Source organism: Aedes albopictus, chromosome 1 (genome assembly GCF_035046485.1).
Source record: "Aedes albopictus strain Foshan chromosome 1, AalbF5, whole genome shotgun sequence".
Lineage (NCBI taxonomy): Eukaryota > Metazoa > Arthropoda > Insecta > Diptera > Culicidae > Aedes > Aedes albopictus.
This window is the reverse complement of record NC_085136.1, coordinates 210,474,174-210,491,056: the sequence shown is the minus strand read 5'-3', so window position 1 is coordinate 210,491,056 and position 16,883 is coordinate 210,474,174. Positions and strand designations below refer to the sequence as shown.

At 39.9% G+C, this 16,883-nt stretch overlaps 1 protein-coding gene across 1 annotated transcript; it reads right to left on the bottom strand.

The window, feature by feature from the left end:
• Positions 1 to 2,396: 2,396 nt before the first annotated feature.
• LOC134286525 (uncharacterized) lies at positions 2,397 to 3,975 on the bottom strand. The gene is made up of 2 exons (XM_062848152.1): positions 3,744 to 3,975; positions 2,397 to 3,672 (listed from the first exon to the last, which is right to left on the bottom strand). Exon 2 carries the CDS (start codon positions 3,610 to 3,612, stop codon positions 3,073 to 3,075), a length of 540 nt encoding a protein of 179 aa, XP_062704136.1. The 5' UTR covers positions 3,613 to 3,672; positions 3,744 to 3,975; the 3' UTR covers positions 2,397 to 3,072.
• Between the last annotated feature and the right edge of the window lie 12,908 nt (positions 3,976 to 16,883).

The following is a 16,883-nucleotide window of genomic DNA, read 5'->3' as shown; positions in this document are numbered from 1 at the left end:
CATCATTGTGGCGGTCATCCTCATGACCATCAGGTAGCTGCAAGTACACCAAGGTCTATTATGCGGCAGGTCACCTTCGGTGTTGTGTGCAGTCTTCTGTAATGTCCATCAGTGATTAAGCGAAAGTCCTCAATGCTTTTGCAGCACAGCAATCGGACTTCCTCGTTCTTCTCGCCTGTATGGAAAATTGATGCTGTTGTGTTCCAGGCCGCCCGGAATTACCGTCGTGTCATTTTTAACCATGCTTTGTACCTGACGGTGAGAATCTTTTCTTACTTAGCATTGCAACCTGGAAAAATGAAAATATCCACAATAAAGTACGGGTTGTACCGGTTTATTAGAAAAAAAAAAAACGAATAATGTTGTTCTCCTTTTTCCTCCGTAAAAAAGTAGTCACTTACCGTACAAGGGACGAATGAAAACATTCTTCATCTGTGTCAGTCGCAAAATTTAGCGCTCTGCATGAGATTGAGGACACGGTATCCGTCTGCTGGTGGATGGTATCGGCAGTGGCCAGACTTGCTATGAGATCGATCGGTAAAATTCACGACGGCGTCAACTATTTTTACATGATCGTAAGCTGGACGAACCAGGGTAGATATGGTGATGACGATGTTGCCAAAAATTTCCTCCTACGCGGCCGATACCCAGATTTTGCCACCAGCATCAGTAACCCAGATTTGAGTAAAGGTGCCTTTACTCAGATTAGAGTAACTGCAGTTTTGCTCAATCTGGGTCGCTTTGACACCAATCTGGGTAACTGAGGGTTAGCGTGTATAGGATACTGCAAAGCCGTGCACTGACAGTTCAGCGAGCTTGTTTAGCTTGGACTTAGTCTGTGGTGAAGATCCGGAAAAACTGTTTTTCGATGCAATTTAAGCAAAACGGTAGTTGGACGATTAATTTTGTACTAGTAGAGTTGAATATAATCGATATTTCCGTATCATAATGGTTACGAGACGGAAAACGTAAATTTAATTTTCACCGCTCGTTAAAAATTCTAACACCTTGTAAACAAACTCGCTAAACTGTCACACAAAGTGGATCAGTGCTTGCAGTACCCTATAGGATTGAAATCATAACGGATCGAATTCTAAACTAACAACAAAGTCCCGGGCCAGACATATCGATGACTATCCAAAGTTTGATCCGCAGGTAATTTACAGAAATGTGCATTTAGTTCAAATATTCTAAATTTTTGCGTTTCTTGCAGATTGCTTGATTTTACTGAAGAACCCCGCACGGGTGGGAGAATCGGGTAGAAGCTGTTTGTGCATTTGTGCGCACAGGGAGGGAACCAACAGCACACGACATTCTGCAGAGCATCCTATCCCGAATATTCTGACAAGGTGCGACTTCAAGCTGTATTATGACGAGGAAGTGCTCACGCCGCCAGACCAGCCACTGTCTCACCTGCCGCCCGTGCTGCAAATGAATGGGACTTTGCGATTCCGTGCTGTTTGAGTACATCAGTTCCTATCAAACCGGCATAGATATGGCAGTGGTATGTCCGATTTGTGCATTGCTACTTGGAGGTGATTCCAGCCTGGTTAAAGACGATTTTACCGGTTATCTGGATTTAGAACATCGGAGCTATTCACGGGACCAAATTTAGTGTTTAGATAATCTCTCCGCAATCCGACATGGAGACGTATAAAAAATCCCTAATTCTGGTCTGACATTAGGAGGACCCCACGCGAGGCGGCCCAACATGCCCATTAGCTTATCAGGCGAAGGTCTCTCCATGCTGTACCCCTCCGACATCTCTGGATCCCATCACCTAAATCCCGCAGCAGCTGTCGAGTGTTTGTCGCGACGGTGTCCATATGTCGTGCTACTGCATCTCCATATGTCGTTGAATTTTCAATTTTATTTACCATAAAAAATAAATAATTTCATTTTTAGGTTTGTTTTTATTTGTTCTGCCTTATTTCATTTTTTTTTTCAAAATAAAAAATGCCACATCCACGCAGTACAAAACTAAACCTGGGTTAAACTAAGCTAAATGAGGGGGTTAGAAACAAAGGGGTGTAAGTGACAAAAACCCAGTTTCGAATAAATAAGGTTAAAAGTTTCTCACCAATTTTTCATCCCATACAAAATGTATGGAGTTTCAAAATCGTCCCAATTTTCTCCGATTTATTGTAATTTTTTCATCATCGTAAAAATAATCTTAAAAAAGTTCCTGAAAGCTTGAAATGTGAATAATTTTAAGATATGCTCAGATCAAAATCGACAAAATGGTCACTTACACCCCTTTGCATCTGGGCCCCTCAAATATACTAGCTACTAGTATACGTTTAAGTTATATAAGGCCAGTTTGACTAGGTCAACCAGGCGAATAGTATTTTTCAGTGAGATTTGAGTTTTTATTTTTTTTTTCTGAGTGAGGATGTAAACCTACTATTTAGCTTTGATTTTTTTTCTGGATGAATTCATTAGTTATCCACGGTAAGGTTACTATTTTGGATACTTCCCGCTATAACTCCTTTAATTTCATATCAATCTATTTGAATTTTTCTACACGGCTAGATACTGTACGTATCTAATCTTATCAATCAATATTAGAGTGTACGTATCTAATTAGGTCAATGGCCTAAATTTGAGTTATAGCGGAAAGTGACCAAAATAGGACCCCCGGCCCAAATAGTCCCGTACCCTACTATGCTATGTATTGAAATTTAGTTTCTCGCACGATACTCATGAGGATATATATATACGTAAATTTTTGGCGTAGACTTTGGGCAGACCCCCCCCCCCTTTCCCCAAAAAGTCTACGTAATTTATAAACGACCCCTTAGTTTTAATTTCGCAAAAAAAATACAATCAAAGAATTCACTTACCACGAAACAAAGACTTTCGACGGAGACGGCGGAGTCAGAACAGGGTCGGTGGTATTCCGTCGTTTGACCGAGCCGGAACGGGATCGAACTGGTACGGGAAAGTCGGGAAAGCGCCTCTCTACGTCTACGTGATTTATGAACGATCCCTTAGTTTCAATTTCGCAAAAAGAAAGATTATAAATAAAATTCACTTGCCACGAAACAAAGACTTTCGACGGAGACGGCGGAGTCAGAACAGGGTCGGTAATATTCCGTCGTTTGACCGAGCCGGAACGGGATCGAACAGGTACGGGGCGAGCAATGAAGAGGCACGGCACGGATTGATGCAGTCGGGCCGGCACGAAATGGAATCGGACGGTGCCTGCGTCGTTTGGTGCTGCAGAAACGATAACTCGGGACGGGACTGGTGTCGTTTGACGCCGGACAGAAACGAACGAAGCCGGAATTGGACGGATCCGGGGCGAAGGATGACAGCCGCCGTCGTTTGTGGTAGAACGGGAATGATGGCGTGCAATAGGATGCGTCTGCGTCGACAGAAACGGACGAAGCCGGAACGGGATTGGACGGATCCGGGGCGAGGGATGACAGCCGCAGTCGTTTGCGGTAGAACGGGAATGATGGCGTGCAATAGGATGCGTCTGCGTCGACAGAAACGGACGAAGCCGGAACGGGATTGGACGGATCCGGCGCGAGGGATGACAGCCGCAGTCGTTTTAACTAGAACGAGAACGATGGCGTGCAATCGGATGTTATTTAGAAATAAGTACATTTTTGGCACTTTTTTTATACTTACCGGTTTCTTTAGGAGAAGGCTTCTGCTAACAATACACTAGAGAGCACAAAAAAATACATAATTATTGAATTAAAACCAATATTTCCATTAAATTAATGGCTTCTTACATTTTTTCCACCATTCACAAACGATGCCGCACATTGAATGACCACGTTTTGACAGATACGCGTAACGCTTGATAATTTTCATGATTTCGAGCTCATGAAAATGGTTGCACCGAATCATAATATTAGTTGCTCGGATCCGACAATAAAGATTCGTGATCATGTTTTCATAAAATGACCGACTTTCATGTTTCATGATTTGTGAATCATGAAAGCGGGATCAGATTTGTTTCCGTGTAATAACGGAGAGTTTTGGGCGCAGTTTAACCATCACCAGGTAGTGATCGGAGTCGATATTAGCGCCACGATAGGTCCTGACGTCGATAATGTCGGAGAAGTGCCGTCCATCAATCAGAACGTGGTCGATTTGCGATTCCGTTTGTTGTGGTGATCTCCAGGTGTAACGATAAGGGAGGCTGTGCTGGAAGAAGGTGCTACGAATGGCCATGTTCTTGGAGGCGGCGAAATCGATGAGGCGTAGGCCATTTTCGTTCGTCAGCTGGTGGGCGCTGAACTTTCCAATCGTCGGTCTGAATTCCTCCTCCTGGCCTACCTTAGATCCCCTATGATGATCTTGACGTCGTGATTTGGGCAGCGGTCGTACTCGCGTTCGAGCTGCGCGTAAAATGCGTCTTTGTCATCATCAGTGCTTCCGGAGTGAGGGCTGTGCACGTTTATTATGCTAATGTTGAAGAATCGGCCCTTGATCCTCAACCTGCACATTCTTTCGTCGATCGGCCACCAACCGATCACGCGCCTCTGCATGTCGCCCATCACTATAAAAGCTGTTCCCAGCTCACGTGTGTTGCCGCAACTCTGGTAGATGGTATGATTACCTCTAAACGTTCGCACCATAGATCCTGTCCAACACACCTCCTGCAGCGCTACGATTCCGAACCCGCGGTCCTTCAGTATATCGGCGAGTATGCGGGTGCTCCCGATGAAGTTGAGAGATCTGCAGTTCCACGTACCGAGCTTCCAATCGCAAGTCCCTATTCGTCGCTGTGGTCGTCGCCATTGGTATCGGTTCGCATTCTTCTCTTGTTGATTTTCCGGTGCTAGTCTTTTTTACGGCTGGCTCGCAGGGCCTGACACCAACCCACTAACCCAGGGAGCTGGGCTTACCTTCCCGGAAGCTACGGGTTCTGCATTGGCATTTCCTCCAACTACAGTGCTAAATAGCTAGGCTCGAGCGCCAGTCTTCGCCGGGGGTGGTGTTTTTAATGGGCGCCCAGGAGATAATATTTTACCTGAGCTTCCACCCCTGCTTGAAGGAATTCCTAGTGAAATCCATGATGGTAACATTGGAGTAGTCTAGAATTATTCCAAAGAAATATTCCTTAAGAAATCAGTGGCGAAATCTTTTGAGGAATTTGGAGAATCTCAGAAGGAAACCCTTGGGAAATCGCTGGTGGAATTCATGTAGAAATAAAGGGAAGAAAATCTGGGAATCTCCGGAGAAATCACTAGATGAATCCTTAGAGAAATCCCTCAAGAAATCCCTAAAGAAATCTGTTGAGAAATACCTGAAGGAATCTCCAGAGAAGTTCCTGGAGGAAACTGCAAGGTTCTCTAAAGGAATCTCTCCAGAACTCCATGCAGGACTCCCAGGGTTAATCAATGGAAAAATCCTTGGTTGAGACACTGAATCAGTTCCTGGAAGAATCCTTGAAACCAATATCTGGAGTAATTTCTAGAGGAACCCCTAGTGGAATCCTGGGTTTGATACTTGGCGACATCCTTGGAAGAGTCTGGAATAATCCCTGAAGAACTATCTGGTGGAATATTTGAAGGAATCTCTAAAAAAATCCCTGGAGGAAACCCAGGAGAGGTCCCTGGAAGAATTCCTGGAGGAGTTGCTGGAGTAACCCTTGAAGGAATCTTTAGAGAGGAATCCCTAGACACTTAAGCATTCTCTGGAGGGACCCTTCGGAGATCCCCTGCAGGGATTTGGGAATCTCTGGTGGCAACGTTGAAGTAGTCTGGGATAAACCCCGAAGAATTATCTGGCGTAATCCCTGTAGTTCTGAAGGAATTCCTAGAGACATTTCTTGAGAAATCACTGCTGAAATCCCTGTAGGAATCTGGAAGAATCCCTGGAGGAATTTCTTGAGAAATCGCTGGAACAATCCTTGGAGGAGACCCTGAGGCAATTCCTGGAGGAGGAATTCCTAGTGAAATACTCCATGGAGGAGTCTCTGGAAGAACCCTTACAGGAACCTCCAGAGTAATCCCTGTAGAAATCTTTGGAGAAATACCTGAAGAAATACTTGACGGCATTCTTGGAGGAGTCTTTAATAATCCCATAAGGGATATCTGACAGGATTTCTGAAAGAATCTCTGGAGGAATCCTTTGAGAAATCCTCGCAGGAACCTAGAGGGGTCGTTGTAAGAATCCTTGAAGGAGTCTCTGGGGGAGCCACTGAAGGAATCTTTAGAGAAGAATCTCTGTAGAAATTCCTAGAGCAAAAACCCTCGTGGAACCAGTGGAGGTATCCTTGGAGGACTCCCAGGAGCAATCGCTGGAGGATTCCTCGAAGGAGACACTTAATTAATTCCTATAGGTATCCCTAAGAGAATTCCTGGAGAAACCCTAGGAGCCAAAGCAACACACATGTCATATAAGAGTTACGGCAGCGTAAGTTTTGGTTGTATAGAAGATAACTTGACGTAATTTTAACTTTTTAGATATACGTCTAATTACCTACTATACAACGAAAATTTGCGCTGCCGTAACTCTTATATGACATGTTACGTGGGAGAAAACTCTGGAGCAATCCCTGGAGGCATTCTTTAAGGAGCCCCTGGAAAATTCCCTAGAAGATTCTCTGGTAGAATCCCTGAAGAAAATTTTGAAAGAATCCCTAGAGAAAACTCTTAATCAAGCCCTTAAGATAACACTGGTGAAATTCCTGGAGAAATCCGGAAGAATTCCTGGAGGTATCCATGAAAGAATCTCTTGGGAAATCGCTGGAAGAATCCTTGGAGGAAACCCTGAAGCAATCCCAGAGAAAACCCTGAAGGAACCCCTGGAAGAATTTCTGGAGGGGTCTCTGGAGGAACTCCTGAAGAAAAACACTTGGAGAAATCACTTGAAGAATTCCAAGAGGATCACTTAAGAAACCCCTATAAAAATCTGTTAAAAAATCCCCGGAGAAATCCCTGGAGAATACAAGAGGATTCCCTGGAGGAATCCCTCGAGAACTCCCAGGCGGACTACCAGGACCAATCTCTGAAGGAATCTTTGGAGGAGAAACTGAATCAACACTTCTTCGATACTCTAAAAGATTCCCAGTAGGCATCCCTGGAGAAGTCCCAGGTGGAATCTCTAGTGGAATCCCTGGGAATACTTGGTTTCATTCTTGGAGGAGTCTAGAATAATCCTAGAAGGAATATTTGGTGGAATCTCTGAAGGAATCTCTGGAGGAATCCCTTTGGAAATCCGTGTAGGAAAACCTGGAGGAGTCCCTGGAAAAATCCCTGGAGGAGTCGCTGGAGGAACCCCTGAAAGAATTTCTTGGAGAGGAATTCTTGTAGAAATCCCTAGAGGAATCCCTGGAAGAATTCATGGAGAAATCTCTTATAAAACTTTTCATGAAATCCTCGAAGGAATTTTTAGAGGTTTCCATGCAGAAATTTTTGGTAGAACCACTATCGGAATCTCTGGAGGAATCTGGAAGAATCTTGAAGAATCCTTGGAGGTTACCTTGGTGCAGTTCCTGTAAGAATCTCTGGAGGAGTCTCTGAAGGAATCTTAATCCCTTAAGAAATCTTTAGAGGTACTTCTATAGAATTCTCTGGAGAAATACTTGGAGAAACACTTGAAGAAATCGATGGATCCCTGAAGCAACTCCTGGTGAAATCCCTGGAAGAAAACCTGGAGAAATGTCTTTAGGAACCTGTGGAGGACTCCCTGGCGGAACCCCTACTGGACTCTCTAAAGGAAGTTCTGAAGGATATTTAAAGGAATCCATGAGGAAGTCTCTGTAGAAATACCTGGAAGAACACCTAGATTCTGGAAGAATCTCTGAAGATATCCCTAGTTGAGAGCAACAAATTTGAAGTAAAAACAAATTGGCCATTATGTAATTTTTTCAGCAATATTTGCGCTGTCAGTGAGCCAATTCTGAAGAAAGATGTTTACCAAGTAAATCGCATCGATCTTGTGTCTCAATTTATCCGAAAACAATGTTCTTAGATGCTGTGTGAAACTTAAGATATTCGTCGCAAAAGTACTTTTCCTGACATCTAGTTGAATCTTCCGCTCGCGAAATTAAACTCTGCTTCGCACCTTGTTGAACAACTTACAAGTCACAATCCATCGCTATCCTACTTCGCATAAGAGCCCACAATAATCCCACGTGCTGTGGATAAATGCATTAAAAAGAGCCATGTAACTTTCACAAATCTCGTGATCGCCAGCCGTAATTTCCGGCCACGCCGTCCGGAAAACGCTCTACTGATCCAGTATTGCTGCTTCCCCTTGTTGTTTTCTCTCATTATTTCACTGCTATTCAGTTCAGACTGCTGAGAAACACGAAGGAATAAGAACCAGAGTGCCCTCCATCAATTTCCCTCGCATTCGTGCGTCTCATCCAACAACGAGGTGAAAACCCGATTGCAAGGATATGCACTGATATGTGATGTGTCCTATTGTATCACATATTTAACCTTCCTTGACCCTAATGCATCATTTTTGACCCACTGCGTCAGCAAACTATTGACATTAGAAAGATTCTGTAGAAAATCTTATGGATTTCATTGGAATATTTTCTCAGTCAGTAGCTCAGAAAAAGAACTAAAAAACACCATATTGATATCTCCCTACCCTCGGGAAGGAACGTTGTGTAACAAACCGACTGACTGTCACGCTTGAGCCGTTTGGTTATTCTCGAAAATCAGGTTTTACTTTTCTCAAGCCTTTGCTGTTGTTGCTATTGCGAACCAGGCTGCGCGATGCAGTTTGCCATCCAAGTCTGGTTTGTTCCTGGATGTTCTTTCTTTCACTTGCTCCGTTCTCGCATTATGCTATGCGGTGGTAGGTATGTCTGCCTGCAAGTGTAACAATGTATTGTGCAATTATTTCGTTCTGCTAGAACGTTTTTCCTCTCCTTTCCGAGGTGCTCTGTGTGTGGCTTTTCATTTATTTTTTATTATGGTCTGAACTGCATCGCATGCATCTGAGCCGGTTTTCAACGGTGTGGAAAAGCATCATGAGATGGTGGAAAAATTGTATGGTAAAGATGGAATGAAAAAATGGGTAATTTGAAAATAAAGTAGACTCAATTATCAGACATTAACGAACTTTCTTTTTTGCCTTTCTCGTACACCAAGGTGTACCGAAAGGCTATATGTTCACTCCAAAAACGAAAATTTGATAGAGCCCCCGGAGGGGTCAAGTGTTATATACCAATCGACTCAGCTCGACGAGTTGAGATGATGTCTGTGTGTATGTATGTGTGTGTGTGTGTGTGTATGTATGTGTGTGTGTGTATGTGTACAAAAAGGTCACCTCATTTTTAGATAGTAAATATGAGCCGATTTTAACGACCGATGGTTCATTCGACGCGGTATATTGCCCCATTGTTTCCTATTGAAAATGGTTCAGATCGGTCCAGCCGTTCCGGAGTTATGGCCATTTAGGTGTTCCGGACCGGTACCCCAGGAAGGGGCCAGATATGAAAATGCAACAAACCCATGCATGCGACCCATCAAACCACTGCATTTTCGATTATCTGATGAACGGGAAGTAGGAAAATAGTCTCAGACTATATCTGAACCGGTAGTGCTTCGGAACCGGTTCCGGGTGTCCTGCCGGAAGTGGCCAAATACAAAAGTGAACATAACCCATGCATGCGATACGTCAAATTGCGGCATTTTCGATATCCAGTTGAATGGTGAGCCGGAAAGTAGTTTCAGACTATATATGAACCGGTAGTGTTCCAGAACCGGTTCCAGGTGTCTCGCCGGAAGTGGCCAACTAAAAAAGTGAACAAACCCAGGCATGCGACACATCAAATAGCGGCTGTATCGATAACCAGATGAACGGTAAGCAGTAAAATAGTTTCAGACTATATCTGAACCGATTGTGTTCCGGAACCGGTTCCAAATATACCGCTGGAAGTAGCCAATTAAAAAAAAACAAACCCTGGCAAGCGACACATCGAATTGTGGCTTTTGCGATAACCTGATGAACGGTAAGCTGGAAAGTAGTTTCAGACTATATTTGAACCGGTAGTGTTTCAAAACCGGTTCCAGGTGTCCCGCCGGAAGTGTCCAACTAAAAAAGTGAACTAAACCCATGCATGCGACACATCAAAGAGCGGCTTTTTCGATAACCAGATTAACGGTAAGCAGTAAAATAGTTTCAGTCCGTATCTGAACCGGTTGTGTTCCGGAACCGGTTCCAGGTGTCCGCCGAAAGTGGCCAACTATAAAAGTGTACCAAACCCATGCATGCCACGCATCAAAAAGCGACGTTTTTAATAACCAGATGAACGGTAAGCAGGAAAATAGTTTCAGACTATATCTGAACCGGTTGTGTTCCGGAACTGGTTCCAGCTGTCCCGCTGGAAGTGGCCAATTAAAAAAGTGAACCGAACCCAGACATGCGACACACCAAATAGCGGCTTTATCGATAATCAGATGAACGGTAAGCAGGAAAATAGTTTCAGACCATATCTGAATCGCTAATATAGTAAACTGACGAAGTTGAAGGGGTGAATCCTGCTAAATGCGTCTGATGATGACCGAAGAATAGTATGTCGAAACGCTTAACAAGCTGTTTATCACCGATAATCACCAACCAATCCTCTAAATAACATATCTGAACCGGTTGTTTTCCGGAACCGTTTCCAGATGTCTCGCCGGAAGTGGCCAGTTTAAAAAGTGAACCAAACCCATGCATGCGAAATATCAAATCATCATCGGGACGGCAGTATAACCAATGATAATAAAGTAAAGGCTAAACTGTGCAGAAAAAAAAATGCTGAAATGTCTTGATAATGTTCGGCATCCAGTGCTAGTAAAGGTGGTCAAGCAGTCAACTGAGAGGTTTAATATTTTTCAGTTCTGATTATACGTTTAACATAATGCATAACATAAGAAAATAAACCATCAATAAATTTCCAATTTTTTTTTTGAGGCTTTAAATTTATTAATTTTAATTCATTCGCCTCCAATATTTCCAAATTTGATTATGGCTTTGATAAGGTTCCTGCTTCGGAGTCATCCATTAAGTACGTCACGGTCCTAGGGGGGGGGGGGAGAGGGGCTTTGTGAAAATGTGACAAGCAATGCATTAGATATAGGAAAAACCCGTACGAAGAGAAGAGGGGGGAGGTCGAAAATTCCCAATTTTAGCATGACGTACTTAATGAATGCTCCCTTTTCTGAACAAGGCTGACACAAATTTCGATTTTCTCTTAAGTCAAGAGGGGCCCCCTTGGAAATTTTGGGTTGGAATTCAACATTTTGAGGAAGGGCACAAATGAATAAACCAATAAATTTTTTAAATTTTAAGGTAAAGAGTCCTCCAGAAATTTTTTTACCAAACCCGATGAATTAAGCGATTTTGCTTAATTGTTTGAGTATTTTTTTCATCAAATACATTTATTATTTATCAACTCCACCCCCTCATTGACGAACGAGCACTGTGACAAAAGAAGAAAATGATATTTGTTCCGTTCTAGAGTATTTTCAGGATTCAGGAACACTTCGGCTTATGGCGACGGAAATATCTTAGAGTACATATTCGTCGAGAAAGGCGCTATCACCACTAGGTGGATTAATCTGGGTTTTTAATTATGAACATCCGCCGATGTTCTACAGTAACCGTAGAAAGCTGTTTTTGACTGTACTTGCACATTTTATCACGCATCCGCTCTACTGTCTTAAAAAAATGTTCCTGCATGATGCATATATTATGAACTCTCTGTCCGAGTTTTGACCAATACTTATTACTTTTGCCTACTTAGGAAGCAGACTTTTCAAACCATTGTGAAAAATATAACTCATGTGTTTTTCTTGATGTTTTTGTCATGAATATTTTCGAGGCCAATCAACTAATTTTTTTCTCCTAAAATTAAAGTACAACTCCATCAGAAATTTCAAAAAACTTTAAACTTATTTATCAGAAACTAAATTATATCTAAATTTCTTAAAAATCACACCAACATGCTCAGTACAGCGACTAGATGCATACTAACCTCACGGCCACAGAGTAACAGCTCGATCAGTGACGTTCTCATAAGCTCTTTTCTCATTATTCCAAGATGGAATCTTTCAAAAAATTCTCAAAATAAATTTCATATGGTAGTTATCTTTATTGATTGCTATACATTTTTTTTCATTTCAATAGAACTTCCTTCAGAAGCATTCCAAATAATTCTTTTGAAAAATCCTGCACTGATTGCTTCAGCAATTCCTCCATTGATTTGTTTTGAAATTGGTTCACAGATTTCATCAATAATTCCTATAGATATTTATTTAAAAAAAAATAAAAAATACATTTAAAATATATTTTAGGGTTTCCTTCAGAAATTCTTATGAATTTTTTTTCACAAAACTCTTTCAAAAACTCCTCCAGAGATTTCTTCGGATTCCAAAGATTCCTTCAGAAATTCCCTCAGGAATTATTTTATTAATTATTTTAAGAAATACCTCCCAATAAAATGTATAATTTTTCGACAGGGATTGTTTTGAAAATTCTACAATTCTAGAAGCTCCCAAAGCGTTTTTTTTTTGGAACTCTGACTATGTCTGCATCAGGAAGAAATTTTCCTTGTAGACTTTTTTTCTTGATTTTATTAAGAAATACTTCCAGAAATGCAACCAGGAATTCTTTCAGAAATTTCTCTAGATAATAAGATATTTGAACAGTGATTTATTGAGAAAATCCTTCACTAATTCTCTCGGAGCGCGTTCAGAAATTTCCTTTAAAACAGTTTCAAGGGGTTGCTTTGAAATTTCTTCATGGGTTCCTTTAGACATTGCCACAAACAATCCTTCACGCTTCGTGGATTTATTTGAAAATTTTCTTTGACAATTGCCTTAGAAATTCAACAGTAAAACCTTGCATGGGTGGCTTCACAAATTCCACCGATGCATTTCCGCAGTACTCCGTTCCTCGTTCAGAAATTTCGCTAGAGATTCATCTACATATTTTTCCTAAGGGTTCATTACGAACACTCCCCCAAACAGCTGCTTCAGGTTATTTTGAAAAATCTTCCACAGATTCCTTTTGAAGTTACTCCAAAGATTCCTTTATGGGACTTTTTGGCGCTGTATCGGTCTTCGGGTTTCTTTAAAAACAACCGGTTAGGTTCCTTCAAAAAAAAATCTTCAGGCAGTAATTTATGATTTTCACTTACATTTCCGTTAGAAATCCTTCCAGAGATTACTTTGTAAAATTATCCGAAGATTCATTGAGAAAGTCCTGAATGAACTCATTAAGAAAGTTTCCATGAAATCTCTCAATGATTCTTTAGAAATTTCTCGTGGGATTGCTTTAGAAATTCCTATAGAAGTTCTCCCATATTTTTTTTCGGAATACCTTCCATAAATTGCTTTCGAAATTTCTACATGGAATCATTTAAAACTCCTCTAGGGGGTTTAATGAAAATCATCTAAAGATTTTTTTTTTCAAAGTTTTGCTTCATTGATTCTTTACGAGAATGTTGCATGGAGTGTATCAACACTTCCTCTAATAATTTACATACAATATCTTCCGTGGACTTCTTCAGGAATTAGTTTTTGGATTCATACAGAAACACAATCAGAGAATTAAAAAAAAATCATTCACGGATTACTTCAAAAATTACTCAGTCAGAAATTTCTTTCTCTTCCAGAGATTTCTCAAGAAAACTCTTTAGAGATCCATAAAGAAAGTTTTCCTGGGAATGTTTTCGAATTTGTTCCAAGAATTGCTTCAGAAAATTTTCTAGAGATATTTTCTAAAATTTATGCAAGGGTTTAATTGGAAAAACATCCCTGATTTGCTTCCAAAATTTTTCTGAGATTGTTTCAGAAAACCATCAGTAATTACTAAAGGCATAAAATCTTTCAATGATTGCTTTAGAAACTTCTGCAGGGGTTCTTTCAAATATGCCTTATTTTTTCGATCCCAGGGTCAGCTTTTTTTTTCTAATGGTTCCTCCACAACTTCTTCCAAGGATTATTTCGGTAACTTTCCCAACGGTTTCTGGAGTTTCAGGCTTACATTGGAAGTTCCTGAGTCTTCAGGGATTTCCCAGCTAGAATTGCTTTAAGTATTCTTCTGTGTATTATCACAGAAATCCTTCCAGGATTCATTTCATGGATACTTTTGAAAATTATTATATCATAGATTCTTTAAGTAATTTTTTTCAGATATTTTTTCAGGAATATTTTCTAGGAATTTTTAGAATATTTTAAATTTTACAAATGATTTTTCTAAGAATATTGTCCTCGCTTTGCTTCTCAATGTCTTGGGAATATATACAAAAGCATCTCAAGGGTTTGTTTTTGGGATTTCACCAAGGGTTTCCCAAGGCGTTTCTTTAAGTTTTCCTCCGGGGAGATTTCTACAGGAATTTGTTTAGAGATACCTTCAGATTTTTTTTCAGGAATTCATTTAGTACTCCGAAGGTCTTTTCGGGAATTTCAGCAGAGAAATCTCTAAATGTATTTTCCATCGATTTTATTTTCAGAAACACCTATAAAGAATTCAGTATAATGACTTCATTACCAGAAATTGCTTCAATTTCACCTTCAGAAATATCTCAGGGGGCGTTTACGTTACGATTCTGTTATTGTAGATTTACTGGCAACTTGTATTCCACCGGTCGCTTAAGTTGCCGTTTTTATATTAAAGTCACCTTAATTGTCAAAAAATGAATGTCATTGAGTAGCTAGAGGCAACAAGGAATCACTGGTTAACTAAAAATGTTAAAATTTATTTCTAAGTCCCACTTAAAAAAAAACGGCTACTTTGGAGGCCCTACAGAAATGACCGGTGAAATGCAAGTAGCCGATAAATCCACAATACGTAAGCTGCTGTTACTCCCGTTAATGATTGAAAATTCTACAACGTTTCTGTGACGATCTGCACTGTATTATAAACAAAATTAAGTCATACTTTTTTGTAAGTCAAGCTATGTTTTGTATATGTATCCGAAAATCAAAGGAATTTGAGAACTTGCTTCGGAATTGTACTGTGAAGAGGCATGTTTGTTATTATTTTTTGAGAATTTCTGCGGAAGTTCCATCGTTATTTCCAACTCTATTGGAAATATGTTTTGGAATTTCAACGAAGATGTCTTGGAAATTCCTTTGGCATTCCTTTTGCAAATTTCCTTAGTTTTATTGTCATTTTTACCATAATTATTTATGAATACTTTAATATTTATTTTCTTGGCGGTGAGATGAACCAGCCAACGACTGAAAATCTCATAAATAAAGTGAATTGAATTGATTTGAATATTTTCTTGACATTTTGTTGATAAATTTTGTCGGTATTCCTTTTGGATTTTTTTTCGGAAATTCCTTTGGTTATTTATTTGAGAATTTCTTCAGCGATGCCTTTGTGAATTATTTCGATGCTCAGCGCTTCCATTGGTTATTTCTTTGACAATTTGCTGAGAAAATCCCTTTTAAACCTTCTTCGAATATTTAATAGGAATCTTTAGGTCATTTCTCTGGCAATTTCTTAGGTCATTATTTGGAAATTCTTCAGACAGTTACTTATGGTATACTTTCCACAATTGCTTTGGAATGTTCTTCGGGCATTTTTCCGGAATGCAATTGGTGAACTTCTATGGGCATTCCATTGCAAATTTCTAAGGTAGTTTTATATTTGGCAATCTCTCAGATAATTCCTGTGGAGATTTCTCAGAGAATTCCTTTGGAAATTCAGGAATCTTCAATTGAACTGAAGGAATTTACAAAGAAATTATTATTTCCTTCTAGTGGAGGCTCGACTGTATCGTTTCAACTATCATTGAAAACGGCTACGCAGTCTTGAAATTAGCAAACGATGTTTATCGCTTGTCCAACGTTTCGACACGGGGTTAGTGTCTTCTTCAGGGGAAAACTAATTTGGTCGTTTTTGGTCTTGTGTTTCGTCTAACTGTAACTGTCCTGTCATTATTTTTGTTGGTACATGACTTATTTTGCTTGTTATAACTTTCAACGGACATGGCAACAATATCATAAAAAATGTAATTGCCCAATCGATTTGCAAAGGAATTCTCAAAAGAGATTCTCGAATAAAAATTCGATGCAGTTCTCTAGAAACTTCCTTCGAAATTCCCGAATCAATTATTAGATTAGTTTCCATAAAAATTGCTCACTTAGTTTCTAATAGTTTTTGCAAAGAAATTCCTATGATAATGAATGTTTGAAAAAATCATAAAAGATTTTCATAATAATTGGCTAAATCCTACCCTAAAATAATTTGACGAAAAATATTCCAAGGAAGTTGCTGAAACAACTTACAAAATTTGCAGATGGAGCTTCGGAAAAAAACCTTAAGAATTGCGTGAGCTGAGCAGTTTCCTAAGGAACTATTTTCCAAAGATCATGCCAAAGATATTAATCGAATTAATTGTTGGAAAAATCGTCAAAGAAATTTATTAAGAAAATTCAGAAAAAAATTTAAAAAAAAATTTTGAAAGGATTTTTTTTTCAAAACTCTAAAGAAATGTCGGAAGAATTGTCGAAGTATTTTTTTTTTAATTTCGGATGGAAATCACTAATTTCTTGTCGGAGGACTTTTCAAAGGGATTATAGAGAAACTTCTTACGAAATAATCAAAGAAGTCTTCGAAAATTTTGCCTGATGACATTTTTAAAACAATTTTCGACTTAAGTAATGACATTTTCAAAGCAAAGTTTGAATTTCGGAATCGCCGAAAGGAACTGAAGAAATCTCGAAGAATTTGTCTAATAACTTTAAAAGGATTTTTATACGAAAATTAAAAAAAGAATTACCGAAGGAGTATTCAAAGAGATTGTCGAGAGATTCCACAGAGAAATTGTCGAAGGAAAATTGAATTGAAAGATAAAGAAATCCAAAAAATAATATCTTCTTCTTCTTCTTCTTGGCGAAACGTCCTCACTGGGACAAAGCCTGCTTCTCAGCTTAGTGTTCTATGAGCACTTCCAC

Bases quoted from the DNA above. Each gene is read 5' to 3' on its own strand.
- LOC134286525 (XM_062848152.1), bottom strand. From the start codon at position 3,612: ATGTACTTATTTCTAAATAACATCCGATTGCACGCCATCGTTCTCGTT.